Source organism: Sturnus vulgaris, chromosome 5, assembly GCF_052056855.1.
Source record: "Sturnus vulgaris isolate bStuVul1 chromosome 5, bStuVul1.hap1, whole genome shotgun sequence".
Taxonomy (NCBI): Eukaryota; Metazoa; Chordata; class Aves; order Passeriformes; family Sturnidae; genus Sturnus; species Sturnus vulgaris.
In genome coordinates this window covers 68,139,236-68,157,657 of record NC_142247.1, presented here as the reverse complement: position 1 = coordinate 68,157,657, position 18,422 = coordinate 68,139,236, and the positions used below count along the sequence as shown (strand labels likewise).

The 18,422-nt window shown below is 41.4% G+C and overlaps 1 protein-coding gene across 2 annotated transcripts; it reads left to right on the top strand.

Moving 5' to 3' along the window:
* The first annotated feature begins 560 nt into the window (after positions 1–560).
* On the top strand, positions 561–16,500 carry PRPF18 (pre-mRNA processing factor 18). 2 transcript variants are annotated; one of them, XM_088165912.1, is made up of 11 exons: positions 561–675; positions 1,755–1,832; positions 1,964–1,990; positions 4,703–4,807; positions 5,978–6,091; positions 7,855–8,001; positions 9,709–9,777; positions 10,529–10,669; positions 11,124–11,195; positions 13,381–13,536; positions 15,878–16,500. In XM_088165912.1, exons 1-11 carry the CDS (start codon positions 610–612, stop codon positions 15,956–15,958), a joined length of 1,056 nt encoding a protein of 351 aa, XP_088022038.1. In that variant the 5' UTR covers positions 561–609; the 3' UTR covers positions 15,959–16,500. The 2 variants fall into 2 exon arrangements, with proteins under 2 accessions (XP_088022038.1, XP_014738616.1); XM_014883130.2 differs by lacking the exon at positions 1,964–1,990.
* The last annotated feature ends 1,922 nt before the right edge of the window (positions 16,501–18,422 follow it).

Below are 18,422 nucleotides of genomic sequence, written 5' to 3'. Positions count from 1 at the left end.
CCTGGATAGCCTGTCCCAGGGCTTGACAACACTTTTGGGGAAGAAATTTTTCCTAATACCTGAGGTCACGATTTATGTGATATTAGCTGTCATCTGCAACCAAGGCCTGTCACATGAGGCACTCTACAAACACAGTCAGAGAGACTTTTCCCCAAAGATTTTTCAAGCTAAACAGAGAAGACAGCTGAATAAATTGCACGCAGACTCTCTTTAAAGAACCTGTCAAACGCCCCTTTGTAAAACCAGCTGTACTAAAACAAGGAAAGACCCCTGTAAAATTCATATTTCACCTCTTTTGCTACATTCCTTGATAGAAAGCATCGATATTTTGGCTCTGTCTCATACTTACCGTCATTATACCGTCTGTGTATCACTTTAAATAATCAGCTTCCAACAACAGTATGATATTACATGGACACTGAAGAAACTTTTTTTATATCCAATCTAAACGTCTCCGGGCACAACCTGAGGCCATCTCCTCTCGTCCCGTCACTTGTCACTCGGGAGCAGGGCCCCCTGCTCCTCCCAGCCACTAGGGGGCGCCGCGCGGCTGCGCGGCCTCCCCGGAAGTGACGGTTTTGTTTTCCTGCGGCACTTCCCGAGGCCGCCATGGACATCCTGAAGCGGGAGATCAGCAGGAAGCGCCAGCAGCTGGAGGAGAAGGAGCTTGTGGGGGTGAGGGCGGCCGGCATGGACACCAGGAGACGCCCGGGGTGTGGGCCTGCGGGAGGGCGGCGGGGGGGAGGCGGGAGCGGCCCGGGATGGGCCGGGGAAGGGAGCGCGGAGCGGCCCAGGGCCGCGTTTCCCAAACCCGGGATGAGCCAGGATGGGATCGGGCCGGAGCCAGGAGGAGTTTGGGGGCGCGGATGCGGCCTGGCTTCAGCCTCGCTGTGTTTCGCGGGGTTTTGGGGCTGGTTTACGTTATTTCGGGCACCGAGAGATGAGAAAAGTCAGTGCGAACTTCGGTGAACAGAGGGTGGTTTCTTTCCTCCCCACAGCCGCCTTCTGTCCGTACCGGCGCAGGGTGTGAGTGGTGTGTGTGTGTGCCTAAAAACCCCATACCCGGGTAGGGTGTGAGTGCTCTGTGTGTGTTTGTGCCTAAAAACCCCATACCCGGGCAGGGTGTGAGTGCTGTGTGTGCCTAAAAACCCCACAGTACAGCAGAGCCCCTTTAAGGGTGTCTAATTTTGAGTTTTGGCACCAGAGGCTGAAGTGGGGAGCTGCAGTCAGGAAGGACAAAGTCATAGTTTGTACTAATCAAGGAAGATGCTTTGGGGTGACCACATTTTCCAGCTATTGTGTGTCTGAAATGTCTTTTCAGGCACATTTCTACAAAGCTGCTTCAAGCAAGCTTACAAATATTGTGTGTAAAGATGATCTCTTCCATCTCTTTGATTTAAAGTTAAATAATGTATTTAGTATGGTTTATCTAAACAACCTGGGCCTGGTTTTGCACCTCTGAAGTGAAGCTTTACACACCATTGACCACCAAGGCCTTACATGACAAAACACTTGGGTTTTCTAAAGTGCTGGCAAGCACATTATACTTTTAATTCTGCTTATACATATATCCTGCAAAGTAACTCAATATTGCTGATTTCAGAGGTGCTTCCAACTAGTTCCATTTCGGTGGCAATGTAGGCATCTCTGGGAAAGGATGTAGCTGAATTCACCGACCCAAGTAAGAAAATTTGAGCCATTTTTTTCTCAGCTATGCAAAATTGTGAACTGGTAACAGCTCTTCTCTCTTTTAGGGAAATAAGAAGTATTTCAAACGCAGTGAGTTAGCTAAAAAGGAAGAAGAGGCCTACTTCCAGAGATGTGGCTACAAGGTATGGAAATTGTTCTTGTAGGACTTGGTGTGTTTATTTTGAAGTCTGCATTTTTTTTTTTTAATCAACAATATCAATGTTGTTAATGATAATTGTTGTTCTTTGTTCAATCTGTTAATGTTATACATTAGCCTGTAAATGAGAAGCCACCTGGAGAGGTATGACTTTCCAAAACCATTTTCAATGCAGGAAAAGATATGCATGACATACAGCTACTTAAGTTTGTGTTATGGTTTGGCTTTTATTTCTTTTTGATTGTTTGTTTGTTTTTATTTGTGGAAAGCATGAAGTGGTTTGGGATCAAAGCTTGTCTTCCTTTCTCATTAAATTGTGCTGTTAGGCATGAACACTGGATCTGATATAGCCACCTTCCTCCCCTTATTGAGAAAAATGGATACATTTGGATAATTTTATCCGATCCTCATTGTCAAAATGTCCAAAAGATATCAGTATAGTGTGGGTGTGCATCTGCCAACTCTCCTAAATTTGTATTTGGGTTTTGGCCGTTAACCACCCAGCACTGAAGCTGTGCAACAAGGGCATTTATGTTCTTGCTGGCAAAATATTAGAAACAATTGGTAACCTCGGGTGCATTTTGCAACAAATGGGTGATCTGGAAGGCCTTATCTGCCTTGTAATGGTGTCAGGGCAAGAGTTTACTGAAATAAAAAGAATGTTGTTGTCTTTTAAAAGTGTGTATGCCTGCCTGCCTGCCTGACAGGGTGTCTGGGAGGGGGGATGCATTCCCTGGGCAAGACAGTTTCATAATCTTGTTTGCTGTTAGAGGGTACAAATAGGAGCTTTGTTTTCAAGTGACCTTTACCCAGTTAGTGACTTATTCTGAAACCTTGATCTGTTTGTGCATATTTGAACATCAATGCCAAAATGATTCTCGGAATGCGCAGCATAAAGTCATGGGAAAGCTCTGTGAATCCAGCTGCTCTTCCAAGTGCAGATGGCTGCCTGATGGCTTTTGAGCATTAGCTTGAATTCTTCAGAACCTGATGGGGTAAAAGTGCTGCTACCTGTGCTGCTGCAGCACCAGTTTTGGTGTGAAATGCAACCCTGAAAATGGTTTTAAAATAAGTTACTTTGTTAAATTTAGTATCTTTTTAGAGCATCCCAGATATCTGCATTTATTCTTTACTCTGTTAATGAGACATGGAACACAGACTGATTTCCTTTTAAATTCAGATGCCTTTTTACTTTGCTTAGACTTAATAAGTTGGAATAATCTCACCTGCTTGAAGAAAGCACTGAAACAAAAATAATGGCGGTAAAGATACTGCTTATAATTTGGAGTCCAGCTGACAGAATGGATCAAATATTTTCTTCCAGTCTGCTATCTCTTTATGATTTCAAGAATGTTTGTAAGTTAAAATTTGTATGCATCCTTCTGCTCTGGGAGTATATTTTTAAAACAAAAATTTTTACACCATTCTTCTGTATTTTCTGTCCCCTGTCAATTCCTCCTTCACTGCATTGACGGAAATTTTATTCCCCTCCCTTTATGTGTTAAACATTGATTTAATTGTCTTTTCCTTTGTTCTATCCAAACACCTGTAGTTGAAGGATTGATTTTTTTTCTGTGTTTGCTAATACAGCATTTAATGTAGATTTGTGGCTGAATCTTGTAGCTGGATCCTCCCAGCCACATGGAGTCACACTGACACCTGAGCAAGGCTGGCACTGTGGCCTGAAAGAATAAAAAAGCCTCTTTAAAAAAAATAATAAATTCTGTCCAGTAGCTTCCTCAAATTGATCAGCCCAAACAGAGGCTGCCCATGCACAGGGAATGCTGCAGGCTGCTCTAGCATTAATTGGATTGTTTCCCATTTAGCAAGTACAGAGAGGAAATAAATTAAGAAAAAACAAGGTATGAGTGAGCACTGAAGATGTTTCTTTATTATAGGAGTATTACCAGCAGCAATCCGCTCCTGCTGTCAGAAGTGTTGAATTTGAGCTTATACAGGGAGCTGCTGTCTCAAAGTTACTTTGATCAAAGAGTTGTTTTGCATTATTAAAATACTGAATAATGAAGAAGGAATGCTCTCTTTGATTCAGGGACCTTCTTTTAGACTAAGAGGAGTTGTTAATGGTACCCTGTTCCTATGAGGAATTGTGTCTTTTTGGGCTGTTTTTTTTTTTTTTTTTGCCTGCAAGAAACTGGCAAGGTTGTTAAAGAGGTGCATTACTTAAAACAAGGTTAGAGAGGTGCATTGCCTCTCAAAACCCAACAGAAACTGTGAATCACTGCTAACTGTGCTCAGCTCGCTGAAGCTGCAGGTAACAAACACTGTAACTGACACTGACCCTGCAAGAAGCAGCTCCACTCTCACCCTGCTCTGGGGTTTTCCCTCCTGTCCTTCTGTCTCTGCATGTGCTGGTCCTGGGGAGCTGGATGAGGAAGTGGAGTGGGCTGGGAATGGAACCACTGTTTGTGTTTGTCAGAGTACTTTCTGTTTGAATCATTTCTCCCTCCTGGTTCATCACACAGTGATGAAAATGGTCTTGCATGGATAGGAAGGATGGAACAGGGGCAAGAATCAACAGGCAGAGGGTGGATTTGTTATTTTTGGCACAAGTGCTGACACCTGCCTGATAAAGTGACAGCCAAACTTCAGGTATTGTCCTTTCTGTTTGCTGGAGAGACTGCTTCCTGCAACCTGCAGAAATATTAGTTAATTACTTATACTATCAAGAACTTTTATTGTTCTGAGATGCAATTAGGGACCATAAAACTATGAAACCAAAGAGTTTTATTGTCATATTAAAGTCTGTGTTCCAGAGTTCTGTATCTTGCCATCATTGCTTATCAATATGTGGGTTTGTTTCCATTGCACATGAGTAACTATGTCTGTTGAATGTAGGTACAGCAGGAGGAAGAGGAGGAGAAACCACTGGCTACATCAAATCCAGTGCTGGAACTCGAGCTGGCAGAGGAAAAGTTACCAATGACTCTTTCCAGACAGGAGGTAAAATCAATCACTGTAAACTGACTCCTTGAGTTTACAGCAAATGCACCTGAAATTTCTTGTTAGGGCTGTTTCATCCAGTGAACTGTACTTTTTATTAAGCTTCCATTTTTGCAGTCAGCAGTTAATGATCATCTTTTCTTATCAGGGCTCTGCTGTCCAGTTGAATGCATAGGGAGGTACAGATGGGTAGAGTTTCTCTGTTACAGGGATTTACACAGATGTTGTGTAACATTTTACAGCTCTTTCAGAGTGATACCCTGAATATCAGCATTATCCTTGGATAGTACTGAAGATGGCATGCTGACTTTTTCCAATATTTTATTTCCCTGAGCTTCTTTTCTTTGTAACTCATTGGTCTGAACACAAATTTAGAAACTTAAGTTTTGGGAAGAGCAGCTGGGATGTTCTTTGCCTTTTTTAAGGATAAAAATGTCTATGTGGATTTAAGTTCACAAACAGATCCACACCCCAAAGCAGAAGCAAGAAGTTCAGAATACACTCTAATCTTGGAAATACTGAAATTCACAGCTGAGGTCATCCAAGTATGTCACACTTCCCCTTAATTTGTCAGGATATTCAGGTTTTTACAGAACTTGTAATGGAGACTTGGTTTGAGGTTTGAATCAAGTTGAGGGAGGCTTTTTCACTTCTGTTATACCTACTTTTAAAGTAACTATCCCATTAGATTTTGTGACTCCATATTTCCCAAATGCTTAGTGATGAGGGCTTTCAGCAGATGATCTCGTAGCTGTGCTGGGACAACCTGCAGCCCAGTTCGTATTTTTATTGCCAAGACAAATAGGTGAGTGAGATTATTGTCAAGTTCCTTTGTGATTTTGAAAATGGTTTTTAAGCTCTGCCAGAGGGATGATTTTTGTGTATTTGTTTGAACAAGTCAGAGCAGGAAGAAGTTCGGCTGTATCAAACAGCCTGGGATTTTATGCAGAATTTGGATTGGTAATATTTGGAATGACCTTTCACTGAAATACCGTGGGAATTTTATATTTAGATTGTAAAGTGTCTGGAACATTTTTCTACTGCTTAAAATATTGCCGTTTCCTCTCCAGTCCGGCTCAGCTTGTTATTCTAAGCAGAGTAAATAAATGTGTCATTCTGGATTTTATTTTGCTTCCTTTATGCGTCAGGGAGTGCTTTGATTCTTTTCAGGTTATCAGGAGGTTACGAGAGAGGGGTGAGCCCATCAGGCTGTTTGGAGAAACAGATTACGATGCATTTCAACGTCTGAGGAAGATAGAAATTCTTGCACCTGAAGTGAACAAGGTGAGACTGCCTCTTGGTTACTTAATTATGGGGGGTAATCAATAAGTAACCATAAAAACGTTATCAAAAATCATTTTCAGTAGCTGTTAATTTTCAGGAGGAGGGGTGATAGACAGCAAAGAGAATACATGCTCTTGTCTCATTTTTCTTTTTTGCTGAGAAGCGGTGTTAGATGTCAGAGTTTCGTGCACAATTACAATTACGTTAGAGAATTCAGCCATAGAAACCTACCAGGCCCTTGTCAGTTGGAAAAGGGGCCTTCAGGTGGCACTAATACCTCAGTTTGTTCTGCCCCTGCTTTTTAATGAGCAGAGAACAGACATTTACTGTTAAAATAATCCTGTGTTTGTGATTATGTGCATCCCTGAGGACTCACAGGTAAATAAGAGCAGGACTGCATACTGTCTCTCTGGGATAGAAATGATTTTCAAATCCCTGGATTCCAGAGCTATAACTTGTTATGGAAATGTCATTTCCCCCCCTTGCCTTTGAAGTAGCCATCAACTGAAAAACTGACTTGAAGATGTAATTAATTTATTCATTTTGTATTAAGAAGTGATCAGTTAAGTGAGGAGATACAGTTGGAGTTTGTTTTGCATTCACTGTTAACCAAATTTTCAGCTTTAGTAAGAGAGTGACAATTTGCATTTTCTTCCCTAATTTGTGGCAAACTGAGTTGTTTTAAATGTCTTTCCTGCTGTTGCCCATAAAAGGGAAGCCTTTTCCTCTCCAGGTCTTTAAAATGAAGATAAACAGATCTAGAAATAGGAGGTTTGCTAATGAAAGCTTCCCCTCCAGCGACACTGGTCACAGGAGCAGGATTAGGAAATAGCCCATAAATAAGGTTGTGCTGGATTTTTCTTACATGATTCAGTCACTCCTGTTGCTGTCTAGAGGGATTCTGCATGTTGCTTAGTCAATCAGCCTTGTGGTTCAGACATTTTTAGAGTAACTAAATGATGAATAGAAATGTTCCAGACAGGCAAGTATGATGATGGAAGAGGGGAAGTAACTGTGCATATCCATTCCCTATGGAGTGGCTGAATTTATCTGAGAGTTAGAAATGTCATACTCCTTTACAGAGCTTTATATTTTATGTCTCAAAACGGGAAGTCAAATCCTTCAACTGTGGTTAAGGCGAGTTTTGTGTTACATTTGAAAGGATCTTTTAACTTTATATATATGGTTTTAAACCTATTCTGGTGGTTTTAGTCACTCCTTCTAAAGTTGAGGGTTTTAAATAGTGAATCTCTATAAAACATTCTTCTGTGTTTAAATAATTTGCAATAAAAGGAAACAACATTATTGTTTTATGTCTGGCACTGAAGGAGTGAGACGTTTTTATTTACAGCTTTTTTCAGGGCAGATGTGAAGACTTGTAGAGCTGATGATGGTTATGGTCTGGTTTTCATTTGTTTTGGGGTGGTTCAGTGCTTGGAGAAAATAATTGGAGAAAGTCCTGGAGGCTGATTCTGTCCTCCAGGCGCTTTTTTTTTATTTTTTGTGAAAATACTGTAAAAGGTATTTTTCATAGGTATGAGCATTTCAGAAGTTCATGCACCTGCTTTTTGTTAAGTGCTGAAGCAGAAACTGTTCTTGGAATTCAGTTAAATTCAAACAGCAACGCTAAACCATTATATGTGTTTTTATAGAATTTGCACCTTGAACAGAAGTGGGATGCTCACAGTGACAGTACTGAACTGTTTTTATTTACTTGGGTTTTTTTATAAATCAGTCTTTTTTTTTTTTTTTCTGTTTTCTAGGGCCTGAGAAATGACCTGAAGGCTGCTTTGGATAAGATTGATCAGCAGTATCTGAATGAAATTGTAGGCGGCCAAGAAGCAGGAGATGATGACTCCCAGAATGACCTGAAAGTCCATGAGGAGAATACTACTATTGAAGAACTAGAAGTATGGGATAGATCATAACTAAGGGATGTTGGATGTAGTATGTTGCTGTGAGAAAGCTTCAGAATGGTTTAGACAGAATTGTCTTCTTTTCAACAGCTGACTTAGGCATTTTGAAGTATTCTTAAGGAGAAAATTTGGGTTTCTAAGCCTGGCGTTGCACTGTTGATGCCCACCAAAGATAAGTGAAAACTCTATAGTCTTTGTTCACAACGCTTCATCCCAAAGGGGACTGGTGTTGCTTGCAAAGACAGTGATGCAGTAAAGATTCATTCTCCAGGGATTTCAGAAGTAGAGAATTTAATTGCAAAAACATTACCCGGTCATAAATGCCAAAGCCTTTCCAATTAATATTTGAGAGGGTAATAAGGTCAGTACCAATTAATTTTCCCTATACAAGGAAGAAGGACTCTGAAAAATAGACCCTCAGAAAGAATGTTTGATATGAAAACATCTAGGACAGAAAAAAAAAGAGCATCAGAAGTAGGCAGACCACAGGAAATATAAGAAGTGCAGAGATAATGTGTCCCAGAAACTTGAGTGCAAATGGCTGCTCTGTTCTGAAAGAATCCTGTGGTGTTTGTCTGAGTGAGTGGAGAGTGAGTGCCAGGAAATGCATTCAGCACCTGGTATTTCAGGATAATGTTTTGAAAAGCACATTAACTTGAGCTGAAGACTTTTACCCTTAATCTTCAAAACTCTTTGCAGGAGTTAATCTTAATAACGTCCTTCCAAAAGCATGTTTAAGAAATAATACGATTTATAACTGAAAGCTGAAGTGAATCCATTATTATTAAGAGATAGTCTGAGTTTTTTGTTATGGTGCCTGGGGTTCTGGTTTAAAATAGCTGTAGTACCAGAATGGATAGCAGCAGTTGTATTGGAGCTGCATTTTATTGATCTGTTAGCTCTCAAAATAAGCCGTTTTTGTGGGAGTAGGGCAGGCTTGGTTTGATCCATGCAAACAATCATTTTCTAAGAAGTTGGAAAATGACGCATCTTAATGTTGTGTTACTTCAGCTGCATTGCCTTGAGCATAAAGGCTTACTATGAATTTGACTCCAGATCTATGAGATTTTTAAAATAAAACTAACTTTGGAAACGTGAGGGCAGTGAAAATAGATTATAATCCAACTATACCTACTGGAAAATGTTTATAAAACTTATTGTTAGTATTTACAGTTTTGAGGTTTTGGCAGGATGGTGGAGTACTGGAGCATACAGCTGGGCTTTTTTAGTGGTTTGTTGCTTGGTTTTGGGTTTTTTTTTTTTTTTTAAGATTTGTTCCCTCAAATTCACACTTGCAACTAAATGGTAAAAAACCCTACTACATCAGAGAATTAAAATAGCATAACAAAATAGTTAGGTTAATTGATGGCTTTGGAGATCTCAAAAAATGCAGTGCACCCACAGTTCCCCTTAATACAATGCTGTCACACAGCTGCTAATTATGCCAATAATTTAGTAGTTAATGACTGAAGAATTACTGTTTTATTGACTTTTCAGAAGCAGTCATATTGGCATTGTGATGTAAATGTTTTTAATAGATTAACGAATTTCAGTAGCATTTGTAGCTGTTTCATGGCCAGTGTTTGGGATTTCTGATGGAATTTATTGCAGTTCATGGTGCAGTGAACCATGCTCTGCTGTGGTGGTGCTGGCAGACTAGACAAAGTAGAAATAATGGCTCTTTTTTTCCCCCTGTTCTAGGCTTTGGGAGAATCCTTAGGACGGGGTGATGATCACTATGACATGGACATCATAACAAAGTTCTTGAAGGTAACAGACTCTTAATTATTTTGTAGTTGTGTCATATAATTACTGCCATGCAGATACATTTCAAGATTAGAAGGGTGGGTTTCAGATGCTTGGGAGGAAAATCCCACATGTTATGTGTAAGATGTGGGTTTTTTGAAATGCTTGGCACTCCACAGCCTTTGTTAGTCACAACAGTGACTTGTGCCAGATCTGGGAAAGAGCTCTTGGGAGAGCAGTGTTCTTCAAAATCTGGTCCTGCTTTTCCAGACAAAATAAATATGGTTTTGATTTTTGTGTGATACTTGAGGCAGTTGTCTGTAGTTGCCTCTGTTTAGTAGTACTGTGGCATCAAAACCTTTGGAGGAGTTTTCTTGGAACAGTGAAAGCTAAATTGGAATGTCACCTAATACTGTTAGTGAAATTACAGTTTTAAAGGAAGTCCACAGGTTCAAGTGGATGGCAGGAAATTGTTTCCTTGTTTCCTGGCAAGAAACCTGTGTTGCCTCTCTGCCGGGTCAGCCGGTGCCTGTGTAGCTGCTGTGGTGATCAAAGTCACAGCAAGAGTTGAAGCTTTAATTTGTGTGTGTACATTTAAGATAAGAGAGTTGTTCCTATCCCTCCTTGCCTATCCTTCTGAAAAAGGTTTTATCTTCTGAACTCAGATTGCTCCCGAAAATTCACTTTGCCTTGGTTGCTTAGCCCTCTGTTCTGCCTGCTGTGCCGGGGAAGTCACTAGATGGCACCATGACACAGATGTGCTTGCTCCCTGCAGTTCCTCCTGGGAGTTTGGGCCAAGGAGCTGAATGCCAGAGAGGACTACGTGAAACGGGGCGTGCAGGGGAAGCTGAACAGCGCCACTCAGAAGCAGACAGAGTCCTACCTGCGGCCGCTCTTCAGAAAGCTCCGCAAAAGGGTAAATCACCTTTGAATCCCTCTTCAGCCTTTGCTTTCCCAGCATCAGTGCCCTTTCCAGGGCAGCGTTAGCCTCACTGAAGGAGAGGGGGCGAGTGAGTTGGTCACAGTTGCTGTGTCTACAGCTCCTAACACCCAGTTCTGACTTTATCTCAATCAGTGAAATCTGCCCACTCACTGCTTTTCCAGCTGTTTAAAGCAGCACCTGCTCCCTGGTTTTCAAACATGACAGAAAATTGGAGTTGCCTTTTGCACTTTGCCATCAGCTACCAGGTGTAACCACTTAACCTCTCCTCTTCAGATCCTTCATCTGAATAAAGAACATGTTTTCCTTTGTGAAACTCCTCAAGCAAGGATAGTTGCTAAACTTTGTATAAATGCTGAGTAAGATGATTTTCCTGAGCTGCCATTCTGAAGTAAATGTCTTTTTTTTTCTTTTCCCCTCTCTGCTGTAGACACTTCCTGCAGACATCAAAGAATCAATAACCGATATTATTAAATTCATGTTGCAAAGAGAATACGTTAAGGTAATGTTTGTTTGTACTCTTCTGTCATGTTCATGCTATCTGGTTGTAAAAGATCGAGTTTATTGCTTCAGCATTCCCTTTTTTTTTTTTCCATTTCGAAGATGCATAGCTGGAAATACAACATCTATCCCAACAAAATGAAAAATAGCTGTGAAATGTTAGGCTCCAAGTAGTATTTGATCCACAGCCTGACAGAAGATCTGTAGAGGTTCATGAAACTGTACAGCTTTGTAAACATGACGAAAATTTTTCTCAGAGATGGGTTTATTAAGTTGCAGAGCCTTCGTCTAGGGGAAACCCAATGTTATAAGGTTAAATGAAGGTATTGAATAGTAATAGGGTGTTGATGATTAATTGATAAGGAATTAATTGAGGCAAACTGAGTTATTGAATATGAGGCACTGTTCCTTTCTTTGTCTACACTCACATTAGGTGGCCTGGTAAGGTTGAGGTAAGTTAATGAGAAGATTTTTTTGGATGAAGTCTGCTCACTGGAGAAGGCAGAAGTACTTTGGGACACAAGATCAAAGGGAGTGTTAGGTTTTATTCGTAGCTGCCTTCAGAAATGAAACTGAAATAGCACTAGCATTTGCTGAAGCAGCTTGTATATGCAGAGGAAACTGAGCTGTCTTTTGCCTTTAAATTTCTAATATTTCTTACTATTCATGTGAGGATTTGGCATAATTTGTCAAGTAAGTAAGCAAACCTGCTTTTGATGCTGAAAAGGACTTTATGTAGCCTAAGGCTAATTTAATCCGAATCATTTGGAAGCAGAACTGAACATGTGGGATGTATGATAGTGGGGTTTTATTTTGAAGCATTTTTTTTCTCTTGTTTGTCATCATTATGTGGAAATTCCCTTTCCAATACCTTTTCAAACTAATGAGCATGCAGGAATGTGGTGTATCTCTGGGTTAATCAGCAGTGCTTCTCTCTCCTGGGAGTGCATGCCTTTAAGTAAACTTCAGAGAGAGATTTGGATGACTTGACTACACATTTGGATGTTTTGTTGTTTTGTTTTGGTTTTTTTGTTGCATTGGCTAATGCTTTTATAGATACATCCTTTTCAATTTTGCTTCCTAAGAGACTTGTCTCTTTTTGCCTACTCTTGTCTCCTGTCTCTTTTTGCCTGCTGCTTGCTTTCTGCAAGTGGATACTGTCAGCCACAAATTCTTGCTGCTTTGTTAGCGGAAAAGCTTGAAAGATTTTAATTTTGAAATCAACGTGTTGACAGCAGGCAAATGCCAGAATGCAAGCTGTCCACTCTGCCTTAATTAACCCTGTTGTGACAGTCCTGCGAGGGTCTTTAATTGCATGTTCACATACTGTTTCATCTCAAAAGTATATTTAAATCAGCAATTAGGCATTTGATTAAGCCTGTTCAGACTCTGCCTCATGCAGGTGATGACTAAGCTCTGTCCCCTCTTCAGATTTGCTTTTGAGTCTGTCTGCCACCCCCTGCCTTGTTCATTATTCACCTCCCAGTTTGTTCAGTTCTAGCTGGAAAGAATCTGCGCCCACTGCTCATGATTGCTGCTTCTTATTGTCCAGTTCCTGAATAGGAGGTGATAAATGAACTCTATCAGTGAGTTTTGTAGCTGCTCTCTAATAGAGAAGGAATGTCCTATTCCATGTCCTTCAGGTTTTTTCTGTAATTGTATCTGTCGCTTGCTGGTTCTCAGTTGTTATGTTGAGGGTTTTTTTTAAGCTCTATAATGCTCCTCCTTTCTCCCTTTTTTTCTGTTGATTTTTCCCTTTGAGTTTTATCCCTGTTTTTCTCCAGGAATGTTGTCTGTTAGAGCTTTAAAACAAGATCTGCACTCTTGATGGGGAAATTTATTTTTTGATCGATTTACTGCTGCTTCTGCTCTGGCCTTAAGCATGGTTACAAATGTAACCTTATTTAACCAGAGATGGTTGAATTGAAAATAATCCCAGTAAACCTTAGTTTTGGTCAAGGTAACCAGAGTGCCTTATCCAATTCCTTTTTTTTCATAAGGGGAAGTCCATAGTCCTTGCTTCCCTCGGAGTTCCACGTGGGAAGGTGTGTTGTGCAGGTGGTTAATATCGTGCAGTGACACCAGATCAGAGAGGCTGGAATGGGTTTTTCACTGCACCTGGCAGTGCAGAAATGCTCTGTGTGGTGCTGTTGCTGTGGTGCTCAGGGATGCCCTTCCCTCTCCAGGCGAATGATGCCTACCTGCAGATGGCCATCGGGAATGCCCCCTGGCCCATCGGTGTCACCATGGTCGGCATCCACGCGCGGACGGGGCGCGAGAAGATTTTCTCCAAGCACGTGGCCCATGTGCTCAACGATGAAACTCAAAGGAAATACATCCAGGTAATGTCAGCTTTGGACACCCAACAGGACTGCTTGTATAGGGAGATCTTTGAGAAGCAGTGTGTGGTGATGTGGTAAAAGGGTCCTGGAAATGGACAGGTTAATTTGGGTCAAGCATAACATCCAGTTAATAGATGGCTCATCCTGGACCTGAAGGTTCTTCAGTGCTGGGCCAGGAACAGTCTAAGGGGTTTTGCTGAACTGCTGTGATCCTGCATGAGTACCAAAGCAGCTCTGAAGACAGGCTTGATTCTTCTGAGGCCCCTCACTGCTTAACTCGTGCTTTAAACATGCACAGAATTTAATACTGTGAAATTCAGTTCTTCTGACCGTTTCTGCAGCTAGATAAAGGCATTCATGAATACATTCAGCAATCTGGGCTCAAAATTCCAGGTTTAGTTCCTTGTGGGCATCTTCATACCCATGTGGACTTGTGGTTGTGGAATTAGTAGCAGTGCTGTTTTTCTAATCTGTTCTTTCAACACGGTGGGTGGACAGGTCTGAGGAAACAAGTCGTCTCTGTCTCTCTTTGTATTGTTAAATGTGTTTGGCTCTTGCCAGTTGCAATTTCATTGAGATGAAAAACCTTCTGGGTTAACTCTGAAGCCTCCAAGGCAGCATCATGGAGCTCAGAACTCCTGGCAGGGGAGGTTTACCTAAATGTTTTCCTTCTGTAGCAGCAGGACTCCTGTTGCTTTTCAGCTTCTGCAGATGTCTGCAAGGAAATTGCTTGCAAAATGCAACTTCCCCTTCTGCTCGGAGTCTCTCTGTATTTGGGCTGCAAGTATAACCCTTGGTTTCTCTTCAGCTCTAACTTTTGATAGCATAACATGAAAAATTATAATTATGAAGTCACAGGGACCTCCAGACATGCACAGAGACAACAAATCTAATTTGTGAGGTGAAATTATATGTGATTGGTAATTGGTGCGTAATTACCAATTATTTTGTAAGGTGAAAATTGGCATGTGGATTATGCCTCTTCAGAGACAGGCTCCAGTTATGCTTGGAAGTATTTAATGGATGAAATAGTTTTAAACTAGATAATTTTGTTGTGGTGTGTGTTAATCCATGTGGTCATAATGGTGAATAATTCATAGAATCACAAAATACTTTGGATTGAAAGAGACCTTAAAAGACCATCAGGTTCCAACTCCCCTGGGAGGGGAACCTTCCTGACCAGGCTGCTCAATAATTGGCCTTCTCCATCCATTTGCCACTCTTGTAGCAGAAGGATCTCTACTCTGGACTGTTACTTGGTCTCTCCTATCATAACATACCTTGTGGATGATGTGTATGAATTCCCCAGTTTGTCCCTTCTCTGCTTTTGGGCTACATCTGTTGGCCAAGGAAATCCTTGAGTTCATCTTGCCACTGTGAATTTCATATCTCTGCTTCCAAATTACTCAACTCACTGAAGCACCAAGACAAAGTTGGCTTTAAACATGTATGTTCTTCATGTTGGTTTTAAATATTGGGTCTTGTTTGGTTCAAACTGGAGCATGGGATATTTATTACCCGTGCTCCCAGCAGCTGCATGAGGCTAACATGTTCCTGATTACAGCACCCTGGAGTGAGAACATCCCAAACAAGGAGTCATTATGGTGCTGGGACAGACTTTCCATGCTTGCCTGCTTTAGAAAGGCCAAAGCATCTTCCTGTTGAATCATTTTTCCCTGAAAGAGGAGCTGTCTTCCATGAGGAGAGTCTCATGACAGGGACATGATTCTGCCATCCTAGAGTACAGTGTCACTGCTAAATTACACTTCCACCACAGCAGTTGGTTTTCTTCTTTGTTAGACTTCTCTGTGTGACTGGAAGGAAAATAATCACAGGGTTCCTGTCATGTTGTTTTTTGACAATTGATGCCTTGAAAGAACTGAAAAGTCCAGATTCTGCCTTTGTCCTTGGTTGCTTCAGCTTGCCTATGTGATGCTCTGTATAGTACCACAGTTCTCTTCCTGGTTCTTGCCTTGGCTGTGCAGTTTGTTTTTTGTTCTTTAGAATTAATTTTAATACTCAGTGTTCTTGTAAATACCTTTAATTATGATATCATTTTCTCTCTTAGTGATAAAGAGGGATTAAAGAATTTCTGTGATCCTTCACTGTGAATCTTACCAGGTGGGACTGAAGCTGTAGCCTTTTTGATTATGCCACAAACTCCTCTAATACTGAAGAGAACCTCAAACTTTGAATAGAATAACAACCAAAATAAAAATCTCAACCTCAAAATAGCAGCCTTTTCTTTTTAATTCTTAAGTTTAAGAATACTGCAGGCTATCAAGTTTGTTCAACAGCTGCAGCCTTATTACAGAATTGTCCTTGTTTTGTTAATTCCTAGGGGCTGAAGAGGCTCATGACCATTTGCCAGAAGCACTTCCCCACAGACCCATCCAAGTGTGTGGAGTACAACGCTCTGTGAGCTCTGTGGGGGCCAGGCTGGGACTCACATTTCCCTCTCCAGCATCCAGAGAGGATGGAAGAGGCAGAGTTTGATCCTGAACACCAGCAAGAACTTGGGGTGGGCTTTGCAAAAAGCAGAAAGGACATTTTTTTACAGCTTCCTTTTTCCATTCCCCATTTATTTAGGTTTATTTTGAAATCTGTGCTTTTTGCTGAACGCATCCAGTGTAGAGCAGAGGGTTTTGAAGTGTTTAAGACCAAGACAATGACCAAGGGACAATGCACATGACAACTGCTTTTATTTCAGTTTGTTATTCAGGGAACTGTGCAGACTGAACAGTTTCCCATAATATAGAGCTTTAGGTGAGTCTCAACCCTGCAAGGAGCATATGTGGAGCTTTCTTTGGCTGCTTTTGCATTGGAGACTGACGTGGGGAGATGATTAGAGGGAAGCAGTTGAATCTGAATCTTGGTTATTTCTGTAAATATAAAGACTTTATTGGCTAATCTTTCATGTGGTATTTATCAGGAATAAAAAAAAAAAGGTTTATATATTTCTCAGCCTCAGTGCAAAGAGTTTTTGATCTTGAATGCATCTGACTTTTTTTTTTTTTTTTGGTAACGACATTTTTAATATAAACCTTCTGGGCTTGGGGGAAGTAATCTTATGGCTCTTGAGGCTTTCAAATTTCATTTTTATACATCTGGAGAAAATTTTCAGTCTGCTGGGCATTGCAGAGAAAATAATTAGGACCTCCCATGACCATGAACAGTATTTCTAGCAGCTACAAATCTTTACCATTGTGTATCCTGACTGGGAATGGTGAGGAAACTCATGGGAACGATGATGTCTAATTCTGCATAAACAGTGAAATATTGAAACTTGGTTAGTTTTGAGCAGAACCACTTCCTGAAGAAAAGTGTCACTATCCATTGAATAGGTTTGTCTGGGTTCCTCACCTCGACTGGCAGCTTGGAGCAGGAGCTGGAGCCCTCTTCTCAAGGAATGACCTCTCTCCCTTGGGTGTTCCCATTGTCCTGTGGCACAGTGAGAGATACTGGGGGATGTGAGCTGGGAGGGGTATCTTGGAGAGCTTCAGATTCTTCTGGAGACTTTCTTAGATTCTGAAGTGCTAATTTGGACACAGGAAACTTTCAGTCTGGAGTGTTTGACCCCAGAGAAAATGTCAAGAGCTTAGAGTTTAGAAGTAATAAAATGAGGCTGATGAGACCTCACTGTCTCTTGGGGGAGGGGCCTTTGGGGAGGAGATGGGGATTTGTGGGGAGAAGCTGGGCAGATGTCAAGAGCATGGAAGAGTTTCATTAACAGTGGTTTCTGGTGATTTTCTTTGCAGTGCTCTGTACTGCAGTACAGTATCCAAAGATACTCTTTGAGGGCATTATTACAACAGAAACATTTGTAACACTGCAACCTAATCCCTCCCCACCCAGATGGTTTCCTGAACTGTTTCTAAATCTTTATCTTGACCTTAGTTTTGAACTCTGTAAATAATTGAGGGACAATATTGTCCCTTGTTCAGAAGAGCTGTAATTTCCCTGGAAACTGCAGCAAGTGAGTAGCCAGGAGATGGTTTAAGGAGCATTGTATCATCTGCTTTAGCGGGAAGTGGATTCCTTAGGGTATTTGTAATAGTGCTAGATGGATTTTTCCTTCCTGCCTTAGAGCTAATTATTGAGAATTTTAATGGTACCCAGAGTCCTGGCTTGAGTGGGGATGCTCCTCCTGTAGGGATGTGAATTTGAGGTTGGAATGTCTTAGTCTGATCAGGTTTTCAGGAATGCAGTTTAAGCAATGTGCCTCCTTGCTGACAGTCCCTGAAATACAGCTGCCTTGCTTGAATGAATCCCATGGCAGAAGAACTTTATCCCCTTGCAATCCGTGGAATGGTGCTGTATGGGGAGCTGAGGAGCTGGGAACTACTTTCTCACGGCATATCCCTGTAAGAGTTTCCAGCTGCCCAGCACGTGAGAGCCAGCTCTGGTCCTCAGGGGATGGTGGGCCAGGGGGACACTGTTATAGCAGCTGCTTTTCATCATCCGTGTGAGGCTCTTTGCAGCTGGATGGCCCCAAATTGCAGCTACCAGACCGTGATCAAATAGTTAATAATGCCTCTTAGCCAAAAAAATCCCAACCCTCAGTCTAGTTTAGGGGAGGAGTGGGTGTGGTGCAGCTGTCACACTGCTTGACAATTTGGGGATTTTTTTGTGGGGAGGGTATGTTTCAGTTTAGCAATTTACTTTTCCCTCTAGGCTTTTCCAGATGTTTATTTCTGATAATTCTTGCATTAGGCAGAAATAACTCTGCTGAATCCTAAGCCTTGTAGCCTTAAGATGAAGTCATGAGTTCGCCATAGTGGTGTCTGGAGTGGTTTTGGGACTTCAGTGCCCCTGGTCATTTGTTGCAGTCCCTGACCCTTTCCCAAGCCCTGCTGAGGAAGGGCCTGTCCAAGGTGAACTCTAAA

Bases quoted from the DNA above. Each gene is read 5' to 3' on its own strand.
- PRPF18 (XM_088165912.1), top strand. From the start codon at position 610: ATGGACATCCTGAAGCGGGAGATCAGCAGGAAGCGCCAGCAGCTGGAG. The intron at 1,833-1,963 runs GTATGGAAATTG...GTTATACATTAG, and splicing joins TCCAGAGATGTGGCTACAAG to CCTGTAAATGAGAAGCCACC. The intron at 13,537-15,877 runs GTAATGTCAGCT...GTTAATTCCTAG, and splicing joins CTCAAAGGAAATACATCCAG to GGGCTGAAGAGGCTCATGAC.